General features: G+C 33.1%; 1 protein-coding gene across 1 annotated transcript; it reads right to left on the reverse strand.

Moving 5' to 3' along the window:
* Positions 1-1,347: 1,347 nt before the first annotated feature.
* LOC123673587 lies at positions 1,348-17,271 on the reverse strand. Its single transcript, XM_045608168.1, has 10 exons — positions 17,049-17,271; positions 15,387-15,586; positions 14,437-14,541; positions 14,072-14,242; positions 10,427-10,675; positions 10,223-10,365; positions 7,628-7,774; positions 5,774-6,009; positions 2,587-2,748; positions 1,348-1,528 (listed from the first exon to the last, which is right to left on the reverse strand). The coding sequence occupies exons 1-10, from the start codon at positions 17,161-17,163 to the stop codon at positions 1,398-1,400; spliced, it is 1,659 nt and encodes a 552-aa protein (XP_045464124.1). The 5' UTR covers positions 17,164-17,271; the 3' UTR covers positions 1,348-1,397.
* Between the last annotated feature and the right edge of the window lie 1,478 nt (positions 17,272-18,749).

Below are 18,749 nucleotides of genomic sequence, written 5' to 3' on the forward strand. Positions count from 1 at the left end.
TGTTTTAGGGGTGGCCATCCGGATGTCGTTGCTGCACTTTAAAAGGAATACATCCGTCCAATCCTGGAGTTTGCTGGTCCAATCTGGCATTCATGGCTTCAACGAGATGCTCAAATGCTCGAGTTTCTGCAGCGACGTGTCACACGGTTGCCATACGGGGTGCAAAGACCTTCTTGTCAAGATCGCTTGAGTATCATGTGTCTCGACACATTTGCGGATCGTAAGCACCGTGGAGACATGATTGTGACGTTTAGAGCATTAAATGGTTTCTTCGGCTCCGATTTATCGCATCTATTTGAGTTGAACACCAATCATCTAAAATGGCATAACTTGAAATTGGCCCGGAAAAGATTCCACACGAGATCCCGTAAAAATTTTCTGAGCAACCGAGTTTTCGCCTGTTGGAATCAACTTACACATGATGTTGTTGGAGCTCCGTCGGTGAACGTGTTCAAGAATAGGTTCGACATCTGGAGGTCAAGGGTTCTTGAATGAAGTTAATTATTTTTTCATAAGTTGGATATTTCAGTATTTCTGTATTTCTCAAATTGCATTGATGTTATTTTCCTCATTAGGGTTTTATTGAAATATTTGTTTATTAAGAGTTTTATAGTTATATACTCAACTCTGTATCTAATGTAATAATAATAATAATAATAACAGATTTTGTTATTAAGAAAGGAAGATAGTGAAAGTGACGATAAATATTATTACGCAATAGTAACGCTAGACTTCCTTAAGAAGTAATATGATATAGCTCAACGTCAGCATTTATGCTCCTAGGAAAGTACGCTTAGAAATAGGAATGTTAGATTCTCAACGTCAGCATTTATGCTCCTAGGAAAGTTCGTTTAGAAATAGGAATGTTAGATTCATTGTAAACTAGACTTTCGAACAATAAACTTGCTTCAGAAGATTCTTGAGTTTTTTTAAAAAAGTGAATTCAAAGAGGAACAAAATAATTATATACAAAATGAATATAGTTACACAAAATAGTCATGTAGGTCCGTCAATCATATTTTACGATGTTTCATAGAAAATAAATTTCCAAATATTCAAAAACTCATAACACAATATTTTTAATGTTTGACCCTACTAAAATTTTGTTTCGAGGTACCTTTAGGTAAAGACTGGACTATTTTCATTCCAATATAATCAGTGTAACTGTCACTCCAGAGTGGTGAGTCCAAATTTTTCTATTTTTCAAACAAATATTCATTTCAAAATTAAGATAAGTTAAGATAAGAAATTATAAAAAATATATTTGTATTGTTATTTTCAATAGCATTTGACTTCTTTACAATATTCGATTAGAACAAAAATCGATTTCAAAACAAAATTCATTAATTAAAATAAAATATGGTAGAATTTATTATTGTTAATCAGTACATTAGGTATCAAAGTTTTCCATGGCTAGCCATATATTCCTCGCTCTTTGTATTTATTTCAACAATTTCATCGCTTATTCGCTTTATATCATCTCTAGTTGGAACATTCGTTATTTCCAAAGCCATCCCTTCCAGAAGAGCTGTGGAAAATATTTAAAGCTTAATTTATTTAAATACCACAAGTAATGAAGTTTTAAGTTCTATAGTGAGTAGGAACAATTATGTCAATATCGAGTTATTCAGAACAAATCAATGATATGCAATTATGTGAGTATCCAATAGAGAAATGGAGGAATTAATATAATAATGATTTGTTTCTCTTCAATTCAGAAACTCATTTCTATGCTTGTCATAAACTTGTTCTACAAAATTTTTTATTTTCTTTTTATTTGCTAAATAAATTTTATTATTATTATGAATTATTTTTTCTGTAACGAGATTTCAAATTTTGTCATTTCTCGCTTTCCACTGTAGTAGCATCTCATTCATATTTTGCAGGCAGAGACGTATCTAGGGCGTGGCAGAAGTGGCTCTTGCTACGGATTAGTGTTAGGTTTGTTTTCAAAACAACTTAGGCCTACGAAATGTCAGACTTTCATATTTCAAATTCATTCAGCATAAATCACATATTTCATTCAGCATCTCATTCATATTTTGCAGGCAGAGACGTATCTAGGGCGTGGCAGAAGTGGCTCTTGCTACGGATGAGTGTTAGGTTTGTTTTCAAAACAACTTAGGCCTACAAAATGTCAGACTTTCATATTTCAAATTCATTCAGCATAAATTACATATTTCATTCATCATTCAATATTGAGGATGTAAGGTATCGTCAAAAAAGTCGTATACGACGTTTCCAGATAATTTAATTTTCATCAACTACAATAACCCAAAATAAATAAACGATCGAGATTTTGGCGTATACAATATAACAGTATCGTGTTCCCCTACACTGATCCGCATCAATGTAGTAGATCAATAATTCATTGACTAATTTTCGACGCACCTAAAATTTTTTCGTAAATTAAGAAACAAAAACTTTCTAATATTGATTATCACAACCATGCTTTGGTGAGCTAGATTTGCGGAAAATTGGACGAATACCTAATTAATATATCAATATTAGGGATGGTGATACCAAATTTGCCCTCTCATTTTATCAATTTGATGTGATGACTAGGATTTAAAAATATATACTCACATTCATCGCTCACTTTCACTTCCAATGGAATAATTCTACTCCTTTCAATGATCATTGCTTCATAGTTCTTCAGCGCTTCTTCATGACTGATTGGCTGTCTCAAAGCTACCTGAGTCATAAGCCTTGTTAAGCACTTCTTGAGATATTGAATGATTTTGATTCCTGTAATAAAAATATGTGATATATAGTGATGGAAATAACCAGCATTCAGTTTTTTTTTTTACTATCTTTCTTCAATTTGCTATGGTTCTGATGATGTGATCAGCTTGAAATTGGTATTTCTGAACAACATCCTAGGTTTTACGTCAACTCAAATCTTAGGTAATTTTTTCTATATTTTCATCTGATTACGCGATGAACATGAAATTCCACACCAGCATTATATATCCAAATGTAAATTATCATCTCAATCGAACCTGCACTTTCGATATTAATAGAAACACAAAATTTCGATTGGTGATATTTACGAACCTCGACTTTCCTGAAAATGTCAAGTATTTAGGTTCTTCAGTTCGTTAGTTATCGGTAGTTAGGACGGACAGAATACAATTAGAGTACGGATTTGTCATGAGTAAGTCGAACCTTATCGTTTGGGACCATTCCTGGCTCAATATTTGAAGAATACATACATTGTTATGGAATGATAGAGCGAATGGAATGGAATGGAATGGAATGATAGAGAACGAACACTGAAAAATTGTCAGAATTCGAGGGTTACTGAGCTTGAGGATGACATCACCTCGTTTTTTCATTGTTACTTCAAGAGTACGAGTACGTACCGCATAGGAATAACGAATTCGAACGAAGACTTTCAAGATGCGAGCCTCCGCACCAAAGATTGAGGGCCGAGTATTTAGCGATGCGAACATTTCGATGCTCGGATGTTACCGAGCATTTTAAAAATCGGTTAACCGAGCATTTCTATCCGAGGATGCCCATCAATAGTTTATAGGCAAAAAACGCTCTAGGATAGAGAGGAAGAGGGAAGTGTTTAAGAATTTCAAATTGGAATTAAACGCAAACATTGCTACGCAGCCAAAATATTTCCAATTTATTAGAATTAATATTAATAGTATTATACCTAAAATTTGAAAAAAGTATCGTTCAAATATCCTTCACGATTTTGTTCATAATAGCGAATCCGATCAGTTAAACTTGTCATAAAATTTCACGCATTTCTATGAAAAAAGTTCTCTTCAAATTGTTCTCACAATAATGGCATTGCTTTGTTGAAGTAGAACGTAGGACGATGCAACTAAAATTCTCCAGTTAGTTTCGAAAGACAATTAGAAAGAAATAATAGTTCAGTTTTGCACCATTTCGTACTCCGCTGTGCTTGGTCATTCTACTTCTACACGAGTGTTAGTTACACAGTGAAATTGTGTTTTTTCGAATAAATGATGATTTTCTTTACACCAAATCTTTCAACTCTTTCATACCAGACACTGAGATGAAGAGACAAATCTTCAGTTGATTCTTGGATACTAATAGCAAAATTATGATGATAGCGATAAGCTTTAGCTTCCAATTTTTGAACCAGTTGAATTCCTTGGATACAAAACAAACATAGTTTTTATGTGATATGTCAGAATCAATTTGCTGAGAACCACGTCCAATAGACAAATTTCGGTTTACTTGTACATTACACTTTGTCGAACAGCTTGGTTATTGTCTGCATCTGTCATATTTTTATACGATTTTCCCTGCTTATCCAACAACGTGAACTCATTTGCAAATTTCTTTTCAGAATTACGGATTGCTTACTTAGCTAATCACGAGGCTAATCATAACTTAAACTTAAGAGTATTTCAAACCAAACTACCTTTACATAGAGCTTTTGTTTCGATGACATTTTTTTTAATTTTATGTAGTTTTTAAGGGTGTACACTACCTTTCATACTAGGTTCTTCAGTGTAGATTCATTTCGATTATGTGCTGAAATGGCTGGAAGAAACCTTTGTATTGCAGTTTAGAATAAATCAATTGATTTTTTTACAAAAAAATCTATAGTTTTTATTTTATATCACTTGTAATTTTAAAGGTTCATCAATCGTATCTTAAATATTTCAATGACGAATTTCAATATTTTTGATATTTTACTTTTTGATGGAGAGATAAAAAACAAGCCATTTAGAGTTTTTTGAAAAAAATTACACGTTTTGTGTATTTCAATTTGAAATTCAGAATATCAATAAATAAATAAAGTATTATCAAATAAAAAGCAACAATTGGATCATGGTAGTGTTGGTAGTTCCATAATGATCAGAGATTTTTGAAATTCATCATTGAAAGGATTGAGATACGATTCAAAGGCTATTCAATTTTCAAAGTTGATAAAACAAAAACTATAAATTTCTTCTTGTGAAAAAATCGTTGAGTTTATTCTAAACTGTCAGACGAAGGTTTCTTCCGAAGATTGGGATAATCGATCTAGCCCTTAGAACATTAATAGGAGATTCGGAATTCGCCTCATAACTAACGCATTTGTTTCGATTCCAACATTCGTCACTTCTTGTCTGACAGGACACTATAGCAGTAGCGTAACATAATTTGAATAATTTCGAAATTATCAATTGATGCTCAAAAATAGTTTACATTGTGATTTATTCATAAAAATTTTTTTGTGCTTCGAAAGGGTCAATGTTTTTCTCAATTTAATGATTAAGCTACTGTGAAGTTATGAAAAACGGATTTCTGATAAAGCATTCAATAATCAAATCAGGATTCTCAACGCCTATGGCTCGCACACACATTCGGCTCACATTCGAGCACAAATGTTTACTTTCCGCTACTTCTATCTGTATCTAGCCATTTCCGCACATAATCAAAATGAATCTTCACTTAAGAACCTATAGTGAGAAAAGTAATGTACACCCTTAAAATGTAAAAAGTTCCGTGGTCTTTAGAACTTTTGAAGTACCTCATCCAAAAAATTGCCAAATAAATTATCACATTTAACCAACTAATCTTCAATAATTGGATAAGCTTCCAAATCAGCTTGTGGTCAGAATATCATCTACAGTTCCGTATGAAGACATAATGACGGATATGTTATATGAATTGTCACTAGAAAAAAATCTCCTCGAATGAAATTGGTAAATGGAAACGAATAGGTAGACTCACGACAGCTTGAATAGAAACTATGTAAAACTTGGCATACGAAAACAATAATTAGTTGAAGCCATACCTTCGATTTCATCCTCTTCAGGCTTTATAATTGTTTCTTCATCTCCTGGAAGTGGAGTGCGTTCAGGTGGTATCCCATCTATTTTCAAAATTTTCACCATTTGCTGAAGTTGTCGCAAAGATATTCTCACTTTTGCCAATAGATCACTCTTGTTTTTCAACACTTCTAGATGATGTCTTCTTTTTTCCTTCATAGCTTCCATTTGAGCGAGTAACTCTTTTTTTTCGCTTGTGTATCTGAAAAATCATTCTTCATGAAACCGATGTACATGGAAAATGAAAATTAATTTAATTCAAGAATGCTTGTTTTTCGAAATTTCTAGGTTTTCACATATTTCGAATATTTCTTCGCATAATTTGAAACCTCCATGAAGTTATCATCGAAGAAAAAGACAAACAATTTGAAAATACCAAAGTGAAATTAAAAAGAGAACACCGGAAGACCAATCTATAAAAGACAATAGCGACTTAAATTTTCTTCTGAAAGAAATCTTCACAGATGAATGATAGTTTTGGAACAGAAAGAATGGAAGTTAGTTTGAAACCATTTTTTCAAGCAAAAAGTAATTTTCTCTAATTCTGTGGTTATTCCGTTCATTCTTCCACATCTTCTAGAACAAAATCGTGCGAGAATATATCAGAAACGCACTGTTTTCATGGTTATATTTTATTATTATATGTTGGTACTCCGAACTTTCCGCCACGGCTTTATCTGTCAATTCATCAATTTGCCTTGAAGAAATCAGTTCTGCCAACCAACATTTTTCAATGCAAAAATTACTAAATGATATTTATGGAAATATTTCATTAATTTCATTAAAAATGCAATGAATTAGAGAAAATAATGTATAATACTCGTACAGAAGGCTCATTCTACCACTCGTTCATTCCAAAACTCGCCACTTCGTGGCTCGTTTTTGAATTTTGAACTCGTGGAAGAATATCAATGCCTTCTGCACTTGTATTATAAATAACTATACTAGTCTCATCTTACCCATATGACAAAAATATTTAAATAGAGCTTATTACTTGTAAATATTATTATTATTATAAAATAAGTTGGTTAGAGTTACATTCTATGAGTAGAGGAAAGAAACAAAAGAAAAACAATTATAAATGAGAAAAAGCCACCGGATCATAATATTCTTCTATCCTCGTACCAGTTCTTGAATACAATAAGCAGCTTGTATCTATTGATGTGAAGACGAGTAGCAGAATCGAGTGTGAAAAGTGGATCAAGCTGCTATCAGAGTGAAACGACTTAAGACTCAATCCGAAGGGATCACCTGAGATTCCCAAACTTTCCAGCTTGAGGAGCAGATAGTTACACAGAAAAATCAAGGTAAACTGTACCAACAGATGAGCCCGAACATTTTCGTCTACGCATCAACACAAGTAAGATGAGTAGTTACAAGAGAACATCCAGATAAGAAACCGTCTTGATTAGTGGGTGTTATAAAAATGCCAATCGACATCAATAGCTCTCACAATGAGATCAATGTAGATAAACTTGATCCTTTGGGTGAGTTTATCACTGGATGGAGTCAGAAAAAGATGAATTTTAGATGAGTAATATGGCCTTTTTTTCTGAATGGAGGTAAATACTCAAGTTGCGATACTAGGATACTATATTGATAATAATCGAGTCGAGGAGAGATGATTTTGACTCATTTCGATATCTAGTTGGTTCAATTAGTTGGTGTAAGTTAGCAGAGAACACCGTCCCCAGGGAAAACAAGAAGTAGGTTGTAGCACCGTAATCCTCTGCAAATGCGGAGGATTATCACAAAGAAGATGACTGAACAGCGACAGTCGTTTAGTTGGAGTTTATCCTACTTACATCTACGATACTTACTGATAAGTTGTATCTACCATACTATTATGCATTACATCTCTCATGACTTCTGCATGATTAGACTTCTTCAATAATATATCTCTGTTTTCTTCGCATTTTTGCGCCAATTCTGTTAGTCTATTGAAATGTTCCAGTTGCGTCTGAAAACTGTAAAGTTTAGCATAATGTTAGTTATGTGTTTCTACTTGAAATAATGAGTTATTTAATTCAACCTGTTAACATTTGGATATTTCAACAAACAACTATTTACATCTTCAAATCGATCTAGAGTTACGAGCCTTAGGTATTAACTAATACTTAATCAGACATTTAACCGTTGACACTCTACTTCGTGGTCAACAACGATAGAAGATAGTTTACGTTAGACCAAGTCCACATATTTGGTCCCAGCAGGTAACCTTATACTGAACAATAATACATAATATACTGGTTTCGAAACCTATACGGGGTAGAAATATGTATGAAAAAAATTTTATTGACTTAACATTCTCCAGCTCCACGAGTACTTTATATTTCTTTTTTACATTACATATCCATAGATTGAGGGAATAAAATAAATATGTAAAAAATCTAACATTGTCAAAGGACTTCCTTTTAAAACTTAATCCAAAAATACATCAGAATTCAAAAATAATAATAATTCTTTATTGCCATAACAAAGTGTTACATCATTTATTACATTGTGCAATAGGTGAGCATATCACTAAAGCGATATCTTCCTGCCTACCTAAAAAATCTGTTAAAACAAGATATGACGAGACTCATTGCTTATGGCCACTAATCTAATACAGAACTAAAATTCGACTACACACGACTGAGGATACAGGATTGGAAAGAAAGGAGAAGGGAAAAGCGAAATTGCACAGCGCGATGAACCTACCTTTATCTTTATATCAAAGTTCGTTAGTAAGTAAGTACTTCTCAAGAGCAATCCTAAATGATGAAAAAGTAACACTTCGAGTGATAGAATGAGGAACACGATTCCAGAGCTGGGAGAACCTCAACGAGAAATTGTTGGACATAATACTAGTCCCATGTGTTGGTATCCTGAGAGTAGTATTGGAATGGGCTCTAGTATTATAGAACTCACCACCCAGACCACGAAGCCCCTGGCAGAGATATCTAGGCTCACGAGCTCTCATAACTTTGAAGCCCAACAACAACAGTCGCCAATAACGGCGTTGCTTTATTGTTAGCAATTTGAGTTCCCGACGAAAACTACTAACCATACACGAATCTTATGCCGGCGTTCTGCAATCGGTCGAATTTGCTGAGCTGCTGCGACGTCAGTCCCATATAGGCCACATCCGCATAATCAATTATGGGCAGTAACAAAGAATAAAATAGGTACTTTCTTACTACAAGAGGAAGAAAGTTCTTTAGGAGGCGTAGCTGGTGCATAGTGCGATAAAACCTTCCGTGGACAGAAGCAACCTGAGCATCCCATGAAAAAGTTTCATCAATCGTTATACCAAGATTACTCACGTTGCGAGAATATGGAATATTACTCTCATTGACAAAAATTTCAAAAATACAAGTTCTCTATAAATTATTGAAACATAGTAGCGGCCTTTGATTTTTTTTAATTTGCTCATCATTGATAGTAAACAGTTTAATATATCGATGTCCAAATTTTACCACATAGAATAGTTGCCATCAGTATTAGTGACAAATATTTGTTTTTTTTTTGGAACATGATAATCTAAAATCTGTCTAATAACGAAGATTTCCCCTCCTAATATCTATACAGGCTCGTATACGCCTACACATACCGATTACCAGATCAGCTATATGCTGGTGAGGAACATAATCCTCAGCAGCATATATGGAATAATAAAGTCATTCCACCTGAGTAGCTCGAACAAGGTTCTTTAAACTTCTGAGAGGATGCTGCGTACTGCTATGCATGTTCTATGGGATTCTGGAGATAGAGAGGACCAGTCCATTTGCCTTCAGTTCCAAGATACTTATTCATAACTCTGAATGTCCCTGAGGTATCTATCCATGAGTCATGGTTCCCTGGGCATTGGACATAATACCAACTCAACATAAAGCATTTTCTTCCGGTGAAGAGAGGCGTGAAGAGAGGCATGGAGCGAGCATGGGGAGGCTGAGCTGATCTCTTCAACTCACCCCACTCACGAATTCGATGATTATCCTGTATCAACGGAAAAAACACCGAATACTAAAATTCTTCGGGTAAGTTCACGTATTCTTGGACCCAAAGTAGCTCTGTGTTGAGGTCAATCGTCGATGCCTCAAACCTATCGCAATTCATTCATAGTCAATCTCACTTATCACTCTATGATTCATTTCGGCAGTCACAATCGTAAAATTCAACTGCTTTTACTAACGCAATATTTTGCGCTAAAAAAAATGTGAACTTCTGTTTCTTGCAAGAAATATGTAGGTAACGATAAAGAAAAAAAGTCATTGATGAAAAAACCCACAAAAAATTGTTGATATTGAAAAATTCCTTCATATAAGAATAGGGTGTTGCACAACTAGTAATATACAAAGCGGTATTTCACCTAATGGATAATCAAAATTCCGCAATGATGAATAAAAAAATATATATTTTTGTTTATACTTTACCAAGGATAAATCATTTCAAAAGTGGACACCAAAGTACTGCTCTTCAAGGCGTTCAATGTTTCCACAATTCTGGCAAAATTTTCTCGCAGTTCTATTTCGCTTTCCGTTTTCTCAATCGTTATAATGCCCAAGTTCAAATCACTCTGGAAAAATAATATTTTTTTCATCAAATTATGGTCCTAAAAAAATGTGAACATAACTTGCATCTCTACGTAACAGTTGCTTTATATTGATTGCGAAGTTTGATATCTTTTCCTGCATCATCATCAAGTCTTGTTTTCGGGCCATCATATCTTTTTTCACAGCCTTTTCTAGTGTTTTGTATTCATTTCTTCTGTCGTCCAAATATTCAGTAGCTAATTGGCCTAGTTTTGTAGCATTTATCATGCACGCTCCTTGTGCTTCTGCGTCACCTTTCATTGTGGCCAAAATTGCATCAAAGTAAAGAGCATCCTATGGAAAAAAATTATTAATGAATTAATGAAATATTTATTTACATATATGAGTATAGCATTCTTGGAAGAAAGTTTTTGCATTTTGTATCTGAGGTTAAATTATGGAATAGATTAATAGATACTACTACTACTACAAAGAGTAGTAAGAGTAAGGAAATTGATCAATGAAACACATATAACAGGACAATTGAAAAGTCCCCGGTCTACCAAAGTAAAACACATTTTTTCGGCGAAATTCAATTTTATTATTCAACATAGTTGCCTTCGAGGGCGATCTTCAAACTTTTCATTACCATTTTTGTAGTACGATTTGTTTTTCGCTTCAAAAAAGGCCTCAGTTACTTCTTTATTGACACTGAATTTCTTTGCAGTGAGCATTCTTTTAAGGTCTGAGAACTGGAAAAAGTCGCTGGGGCAGATCTGGCGAATACGGTGGATGCAGAAGCAATTCATTTTCCTGATGTTTTCAACCGAATATAATTTTAAGTTCAGTAATTATTCTCAAGAATTGTACTTTTTTTGTTATTACAAATTTTTGTTTTTTTTTAAAAAGGTTGAGTAAAAGTAGCTATGCTAAACTTCACCTCTTGATATGTTTTTTCTTTTCTTTAATAAAGGCAATTTATAATTATTATTATTATTCGAAGCCCAATTCATGCAATTCTGCCATTGTTTTCATTGATTTGTGATACGGCGCATTGTCTTGATGAAACAGCACCTTTTTTTCTTCAAATGGAGCCGTTTTTTAACGATTTAATCCTTTAAACGATCCAATAACGTCATATAACAATCGCTGTTGATGGCCTTGCCCTTTTGGAAGTAATAAATGAATATTATACCTTGCGCATCCCAGAATACTTATGCCATAAGCTTGCCAGCTGACTGTTGTGTTTTTCCTCGCTTTGGATTCGGTTCTTAGTGTGCAGTCCACTCAGCTGACTGTCGATTGGACTCTGGAGTGGAATGATGGAGCCATGTTTCATCCATTGTCACATATCAACACAAAATTTCAGGTTTATTGCACTTAAACAGCTTCAAACACTGCTCAGAATGATTAACACGTTGTTGCTTTTGATCGATTGTGTGCTCGCGCGGCACCCATTTTGCACACAGCTTTCTCATGTACCAATATTCGTGACCTATATGATGTACACGTTCAGATGAAATCTTCACAATGTCTGCTATTTCAATCAACTTCTCCTTACGGTCATTCAAAATAATTTTGTGAACTTTTTTGATTTTTTCGTCGGTGACAGCCTCTTTTGGGCGTCCACTGCGTTTGTCGTCTTCGGTGCTCATTTCACCACGTTTAAACTTAGCATACCAATCAATCATGGTTGATTTTCCTGATGCTGACCCTGGAACTCTTCATCAAGCCAAGATTCTGCTTCAACTGTATTTTTTTCCTTCGAAAAGCAATATTTTATCAGCACACGAAATTCAATCTGGCCCTATCACGACAAGGTTATGGTCTTCCTTATTTCTCATAGTATTTCCCATTAATGTTCATTTTCTTGATACTTCAGGTGGTGACCTTCACTATGTTATGTTATGATTGTTTCCCTCTTGTCAGCGAAAAAAGATTTCCTTTTTCTTCCAGGTCACTATATTAGATGGTCCTCCTTTTCCTGTTCCTCTGTCGTTTCTCTTCAATGAACGTTTAGGTTCACCTTTTCATTTTCCTTTTTCGGAATTTTTCACGTTCTTAGCTTCCTCTTTTTTAGTAATTCCTTTATTTTTTTCTCCTTTTGGTTCAATGATTTCAGCTGCTGCCATGACTTGTTTGTCACAGACGTCATATGGTTTTTGCCTCCCAAAGAAAAATATTAATCAATTGAAAATATGAATTGATTGATTCTAAATACCTCAATATGTCGATGGCAATTAATAATGAGGGCATTAGAGAACCTTTCTTCCTTCCATCTTCATGTTTTGTAAAATCTTAATTTTTTATTTGTCCCGATAGTCAACGGAGTACTACCTTTAATTTCTTTTCACTTTTGAGTTTTAGGCATGAAACTCTACTCTTTTTTCCTTCAAGTATTTGTATAGTTTTTTACATTCGTCTACGGAGTTTTACTCAATTTGGACTTCTTGTTGTTGGTACGAGTAATATTTTTTTTCCCAAAATGTGATATTTCTTCCGATTATTTCATTTTTCGTTATTTGTTCACTTCTCTAGATGGTATTTTTCTTATTGGTTTTTTCTTTATTTCATTGTTTATTCTTGTTACTCGATTTTCCGTCACTTCAATATTCTGCATTTATTTTCAGAATCAGATTATAATTCGAACTTGTTCCACATTTCGGTTTCATTTGAGGTAGTTGTAATCTTAAGTTATCTCGTAGTTTTTTTTTGCTTTTTATAAAGCAGGTTCTCTGTATTCACTGCTTTCCATATCCAATTCCATCTTCTTCTTCTGGATTGGATATCTGGATTCTGGATTGTATCATAGTTATTCTCGGCTAAAATTTTGGTCAAGTCAACGGATTGTTGTATATATTATTGTATTGTGGAACCAATGATCTTTCGACCTAAACTCTACACACTGGTGACACACTGAATCAAACTGTTCTAGAATACTCTAGAATTCGTCTGTACATGGCAAAAGGGCGTTCCCATGGAACGTGTTTTACGATACCAGTCGTCAATATCTGAGTGAATACAGACTACAACTTAAGAGGGATTACCACCACGTGGATTTCAGCTAATCGGTCAAACTTTGGAAATTTGGTACTTATTCATTTCCCCTCTGGCGCTCCTGCGATGACTAAACTTTGTAAAGTGTACGAAGTTGTACATTACTTTATCTTCTTTCTCTTTTCGAAGCAAATGAGTAGAGGGTAGCACTGTACGACGGTCGATTATTTTTTTCACAAAATTATAGTTTTACCTCTTTTGTAATGATTTTCAGTGAGATTTTTCACGAATATTTTGAAAATAAATCATTGCTTTATACATCAATATGTACATCAATTCTTTTGCGGAAAACGAAAATTCACTAAATTTTTTTTTTATTTCCTTTTGGAAATTAAACTTTTTAAAACTACTACTTTCTAAAATGTAGATTATTGTTTTAGGATTTCATGTGAAAACCTCATATAAATCGGTGATTTGTAAGAAGAACTATCTCTAATTTCGTTTTGATCTGATGAGCAGCCACGTGGTGGTGTTCCCTCTTAATATTACTCGATTAGAGAGCCGGGTATCAATATAGAAATCTAAAACTAACTAAATAGGACCGAATTACCTACTATGAAAATTAATCTCTTACATCCAAGAAAAAATATGTAAGAAATAATTAAAAAAAACAAAGTGTTTCAATTTTGATTGTGAAAAATTGATATGCTTTATTGGAAATGTCATTTAACTAAGCTTTTTTCTTTTACTTACTTTTTTCATGATATCGATAATTTGTATAAATGTCTGCCTGATAGCCAAGGCAGCTTCTTTCTTCAAAATCGCATCTTGAACTTTACCAGTTACTATTGCAGATTGTTTTTCTACTGGAAACTCATTAGGATTTGCATACTTCAAACGATCTTCCAGAACTGCCAGTTCCAACTGAAATGCAGAAGAGTTTTCAAACTTGGGTCATTTTTGTGTTAAATTCTATTAACCTCCAAAAAAATACACAATAATGTAAAATTACATTATATAAGTGGTCACTATTTTTAAGGCTAATATTTTATGATTTGACAGGTTCCAATTTCAAATTATTTCACCTCAAAATTTTATTAAAAATTTTAATATTGTACCTTCAGATCTATGAGTTTATCTGATTTTTGCTTCATTCGGAACTCCAGTTTATCCAGTTCTTTTCTCTTATTGAAATTGATTTGATGAATTGCATCTATCACTTTCTGAAAATTCAATATGATTTATCTTTCAGTTCTTATTGAAATACAAAAGCTTTCACAAAACCAAAGCGTAGTAAGTAAAAATTATGTTTATTGTTTCTGATTATCGTTTGCAATCAAATTATTTTTAGTTCACACTGAACAACATATTAATTGAAATATTCATCATATATGGTGCTTAGTAACTAGTACAACAACGCTCAGTTGAGAAGATAGATGAGGTGTGTAGGAGTTGAGAAATAATATTTGAAGTTTACTCAGGATTTTTGTCTTCCAGATACTAGATATTCCAAACGGTTTTAGCTTTGGAAATAGTCAAGACATTTTGGTTACTTTTCTTCTTATTTTCGAAATAATTCAAATCAGGAAAGAGTGTTTGTATAATGAAATTCAAGTTAGTAGGTAATTTCATTCATATCTGCTGAGTTTCAATTACATAATTTGGTCTATTAGGTAATGCATTTCGAGAAAAACTCTAGGCGGTAAATAAAAAAAAATCTATTCTATTCTGTTTTCATATTGTGTACTGATTTAAATTAATGTACCTGAATACGGGAAAAAATTTATTATTTTTTCTTTTAATTTCGACTACAAATAAAAATTCGATGGTAATGATTATGTTAATGATTTTAATTCCGACTCTCTCTGTGAAACCTCTCAGAAGCTTTGGACTTGTACGAGTTTAAGGAGCCGGTTGTGTTCTTTGTAGGCTAATACTGTGTCCCATCGTCACTTCTAGCAAAATGAAAAAAACATATAAAAATTATAGATTTAAGTTTATTCAAAGATAATATGGCAATTAATCATATTGATAACCTGCTTTATCTGAACATGAGTTATGAACAAACCTTAGGTTGGTGGTTTTGGTATGCCAACTGCATTTCTCTATGCTCAGACAAAGTATTTCGAAGTTGCTGTTTATCTCCTCTAATAGCATTATCTAATACTCCTCTATTCGTTTCTATTTGTTTCTGGAGTTGCTTCAACTCTTTTGTCTGTCTCCTTTTCGTTACATTCGTATCTGTCTTCAAAATAGCACTATCTCTTACTGCAATTGAAATTAGAATATTAGGTATATCAGTAAAGAAAGTCGATTTCATGAAAAAAAGAAATCCAGAGAAATTAGGTTAGGGAACCAATCGTGGTTCGCAGGAGGTTTCATTGGAAAATTCAAATTGTTTCTTCTCATTGGCTCTCGACTGTTATCGAATTCACAGTGGAGATTACAGATTTAATAGCTATTTTGCTTAATAAATGTTATTATTATTATTTATTATTATAATAATAAGAAATGAGGAAAGCACTGAAGAAAAGTCAGGAGTTTTGAGCACTCATTCATGTACCAATTACACCTTTGGAGACCACATATATACAGTTATGGTGGGTCTCCAATGGTCTAAAAATGAATAAGATCAAAGGCTACTTAATTCACGTTAGTGCTTCCCTCATTTTCTATTCCGTTTTTGGAATTTACACATCCGAAAACATAAACTGTAAAAATTTCATAGAAAATTAAAATTGCATTCTTCTCGAAAAATTCCTAAGTTTTGTTATCGAAAATTGTACCTAAATCAAAACGAAATATTGGAATGAAAAAGGTGTCGATAAATAACAGGCAAAAAAAGTGACGTGTTATTTTAATCAGCTTTTCCGATTAATTCCATTAACCGATTTGTTTACGGTTTATTTACATGACGTCATCAAACCCATAAAAACTGCACTAACGTGGAGTCAGGATCTTTTAGGCGCTTGATCATTAATGCCCAAATATTGCCCTTAGGCACCACATATCTGAATACATGTCCGAATACTATGTCAATGAAAGAGAGCTTTAAAGCTCCTGACCTTTGATATGCCGTTTGAATTTTTTATGGTTCAAAGGGCCAGTTGCACCATTTGCCTAAACATTGATTAAAAATTTAAACATTGATTACTCTCTGATTTCTTAAAAGAAATCAGGAATTAATCGATGTTTAAATTATAATCAATGTTTAGACAAATGGTGCAACTGGCCATAATGATGGTAGGTAATCAGCTTTCAATATTACAGGGAGCTTGAAACAGTTGTTTCATAACAACATCCAAAAACTCAATTCCGTTGGTTTTGTGTAGGGTTAATTTTTTAGATCTTCTTGTTGAATTTTTTATAGTTCTGGATACGCGATCAACATGAAATTTTGCTAGACACACACAAATGTAAATTTTCATTTCGATCGAATTTGCAATTTTCAAATTAACAGAAAAACAAAACTTGCAATGTTCATATTTAGGGAATGACTATTCAGATTTTGCCCATTAAGGCAGCATTCATGAAAAATTCAAATTTCTAGATCATTAGCATTCAAGAGTTTTCGTGTTTGCGGACTGCCGGCTGGATAGTAGAACAGGACAGAATATGATAATAGATTCATCAGTGAATCAAACCATATCGTTTGAGACATTGTGACGAAATTATAGAACGATCCGTTTGGAAAAGAAAACCCCAAAAATGGAAATTTCAAGTAACTCACAATAAAGATTAATGAGTCCTTTATACTGTGTTATTTTATCCTTAGTGGTCCATTTTGCTGAGGTCATACCATGAAGTTTAACCTTCCTAGCCGAAAGCATATTTAACTTGTTCATTTTTATATTTTAAATGAAATTACTGAGCTAAGATACCAAAAAAATTATCTCACTCTGACACAATTTGAAGTTTTATTTGAATATATGACTGAGAAGTTTCATTTTAGACATCTAGATAATTAGAATGTATCCATAGATACAGGTAAGAAAAATTGTCAATGTTCTATGGGAAGTACACTAGGGGAATAAATTAAAGGATAAATAAAATTCGAAATTTTTAGCGGTTTTTCAAATGGCTGTATTTTCGATAATAATAGTCCAATCCGAATAGGAAAAAAAACTTTTTGAAGTTTGAAGTTTATAGTTTAGAGATTTCCTCAACAAAAAATTTTGAGCGAAGTGTACCACTCAATGCCAATGAATACAGTAAGAAAAATTTCTGTAAAATTTTTTCAGTTTTTATTTTTGGTTAACAGAACTGCAAATTTTTCTTTCAACTCAACCACTATATGGATGAGAAAATTTGTTCACTTTGCTCCAAAATCCTTCTTCCAAAATTTCGATAGGAGCGGTTAAGTTGTGAAAAAATTTTCCAAATAAGACTGAGAAAATTTCGCAGAAATTTTATTTACCGTATTCATTCAAACATTTTTTCATCATAAGATCTCTAAACTATAAACTTCAAGCTTCAAAAAGTTTTTTTTCAAATTGAGATGCGACCATTTTCATCAGAAATACAGCCGCTTTTTTCCACTAGTTTATTTATGTATATGTATATAAACTGTCCGTAAGTATGGAACAAATTCATTTTTAGCTAAACAGACCATTTTAAGAAATAATCCTGAAACACGTCGATTTTTTTTTTTAATTTACCGTATTTTAAAACCTAATATACAGGGTGAATTACTTTCGAGTAATGACGTCACCGTCATTTTTTTTAAATGGAACACCCCCATTTTGTCTCAATTTTAAGATTACTCTAGCTGAACGTATTCCAAAAATGTATCACATGTTGATTCCAATTGGTACAGGATGGACAAAAATAATAAATTAAATCTAAGCAATAATTAAAACATTCACCGTAGAATCCAACGACATCACAAAAAAAATAGGGTTCTAATTTGAAAATCGAAAGTTACGATCAAATTTTGTTTACAATTTTTGGCACAATATTCGAAACACCCTGTGATGATATTTTTCAAATTCAAGATATGCACGATATTCCAACATCATTCTAGTTTGAGAAAGTGAATTGAGTATACGCATAGGATATTTTCATAGTAAAAATAATTCACGAAATTGTGACTAAGGAAATTCTCTCTCTTTTACGGTTTTTTCTCAATAGTTTGAAAACTATGAGGACTAACGCAATAATTTCAGCACAGACTAATTGAGAATGGAAATCTTGATAATATCTGAGACATAAAATGAAAAAAAAGTTTTTTCACAAATTTTTTTTTTTTATTTTTGTATAAGCGGAAGTGCCGGAGCTTCGAAAATATTTTAGCTGAATAGATCATGATCAATGTCATATTCCGAATTTTCCGATTTCAAATCGGCCCCGTTCTCCAGAAACGTCTAATAGGCCGTCGAACTTGAAACACCCTGTATACAGAGGGAATTGCTTTCAAGTAATGACGTCACCG

This window comes from Harmonia axyridis, chromosome 2 (genome assembly GCF_914767665.1).
Source record: "Harmonia axyridis chromosome 2, icHarAxyr1.1, whole genome shotgun sequence".
Lineage (NCBI taxonomy): Eukaryota > Metazoa > Arthropoda > Insecta > Coleoptera > Coccinellidae > Harmonia > Harmonia axyridis.

What these genes read in the sequence shown, in the direction of transcription:
- LOC123673587 (XM_045608168.1), bottom strand. Translation starts at nt 17,163, where the DNA reads ATGAACAAGTTAAATATGCTTTCGGCTAGGAAGGTTAAACTTCATGGT. An exon ending in AGGACTCATTAATCTTTATT is followed by an intron (nt 15,587 to 17,048) that starts GTGAGTTACTTG and finishes TTTCAATTGCAG; the next exon opens with TAAGAGATAGTGCTATTTTG. An exon ending in ATGGTAGATACAACTTATCA is followed by an intron (nt 6,010 to 7,627) that starts GTAAGTATCGTA and finishes ATGATTTTTCAG; the next exon opens with ATACACAAGCGAAAAAAAAG.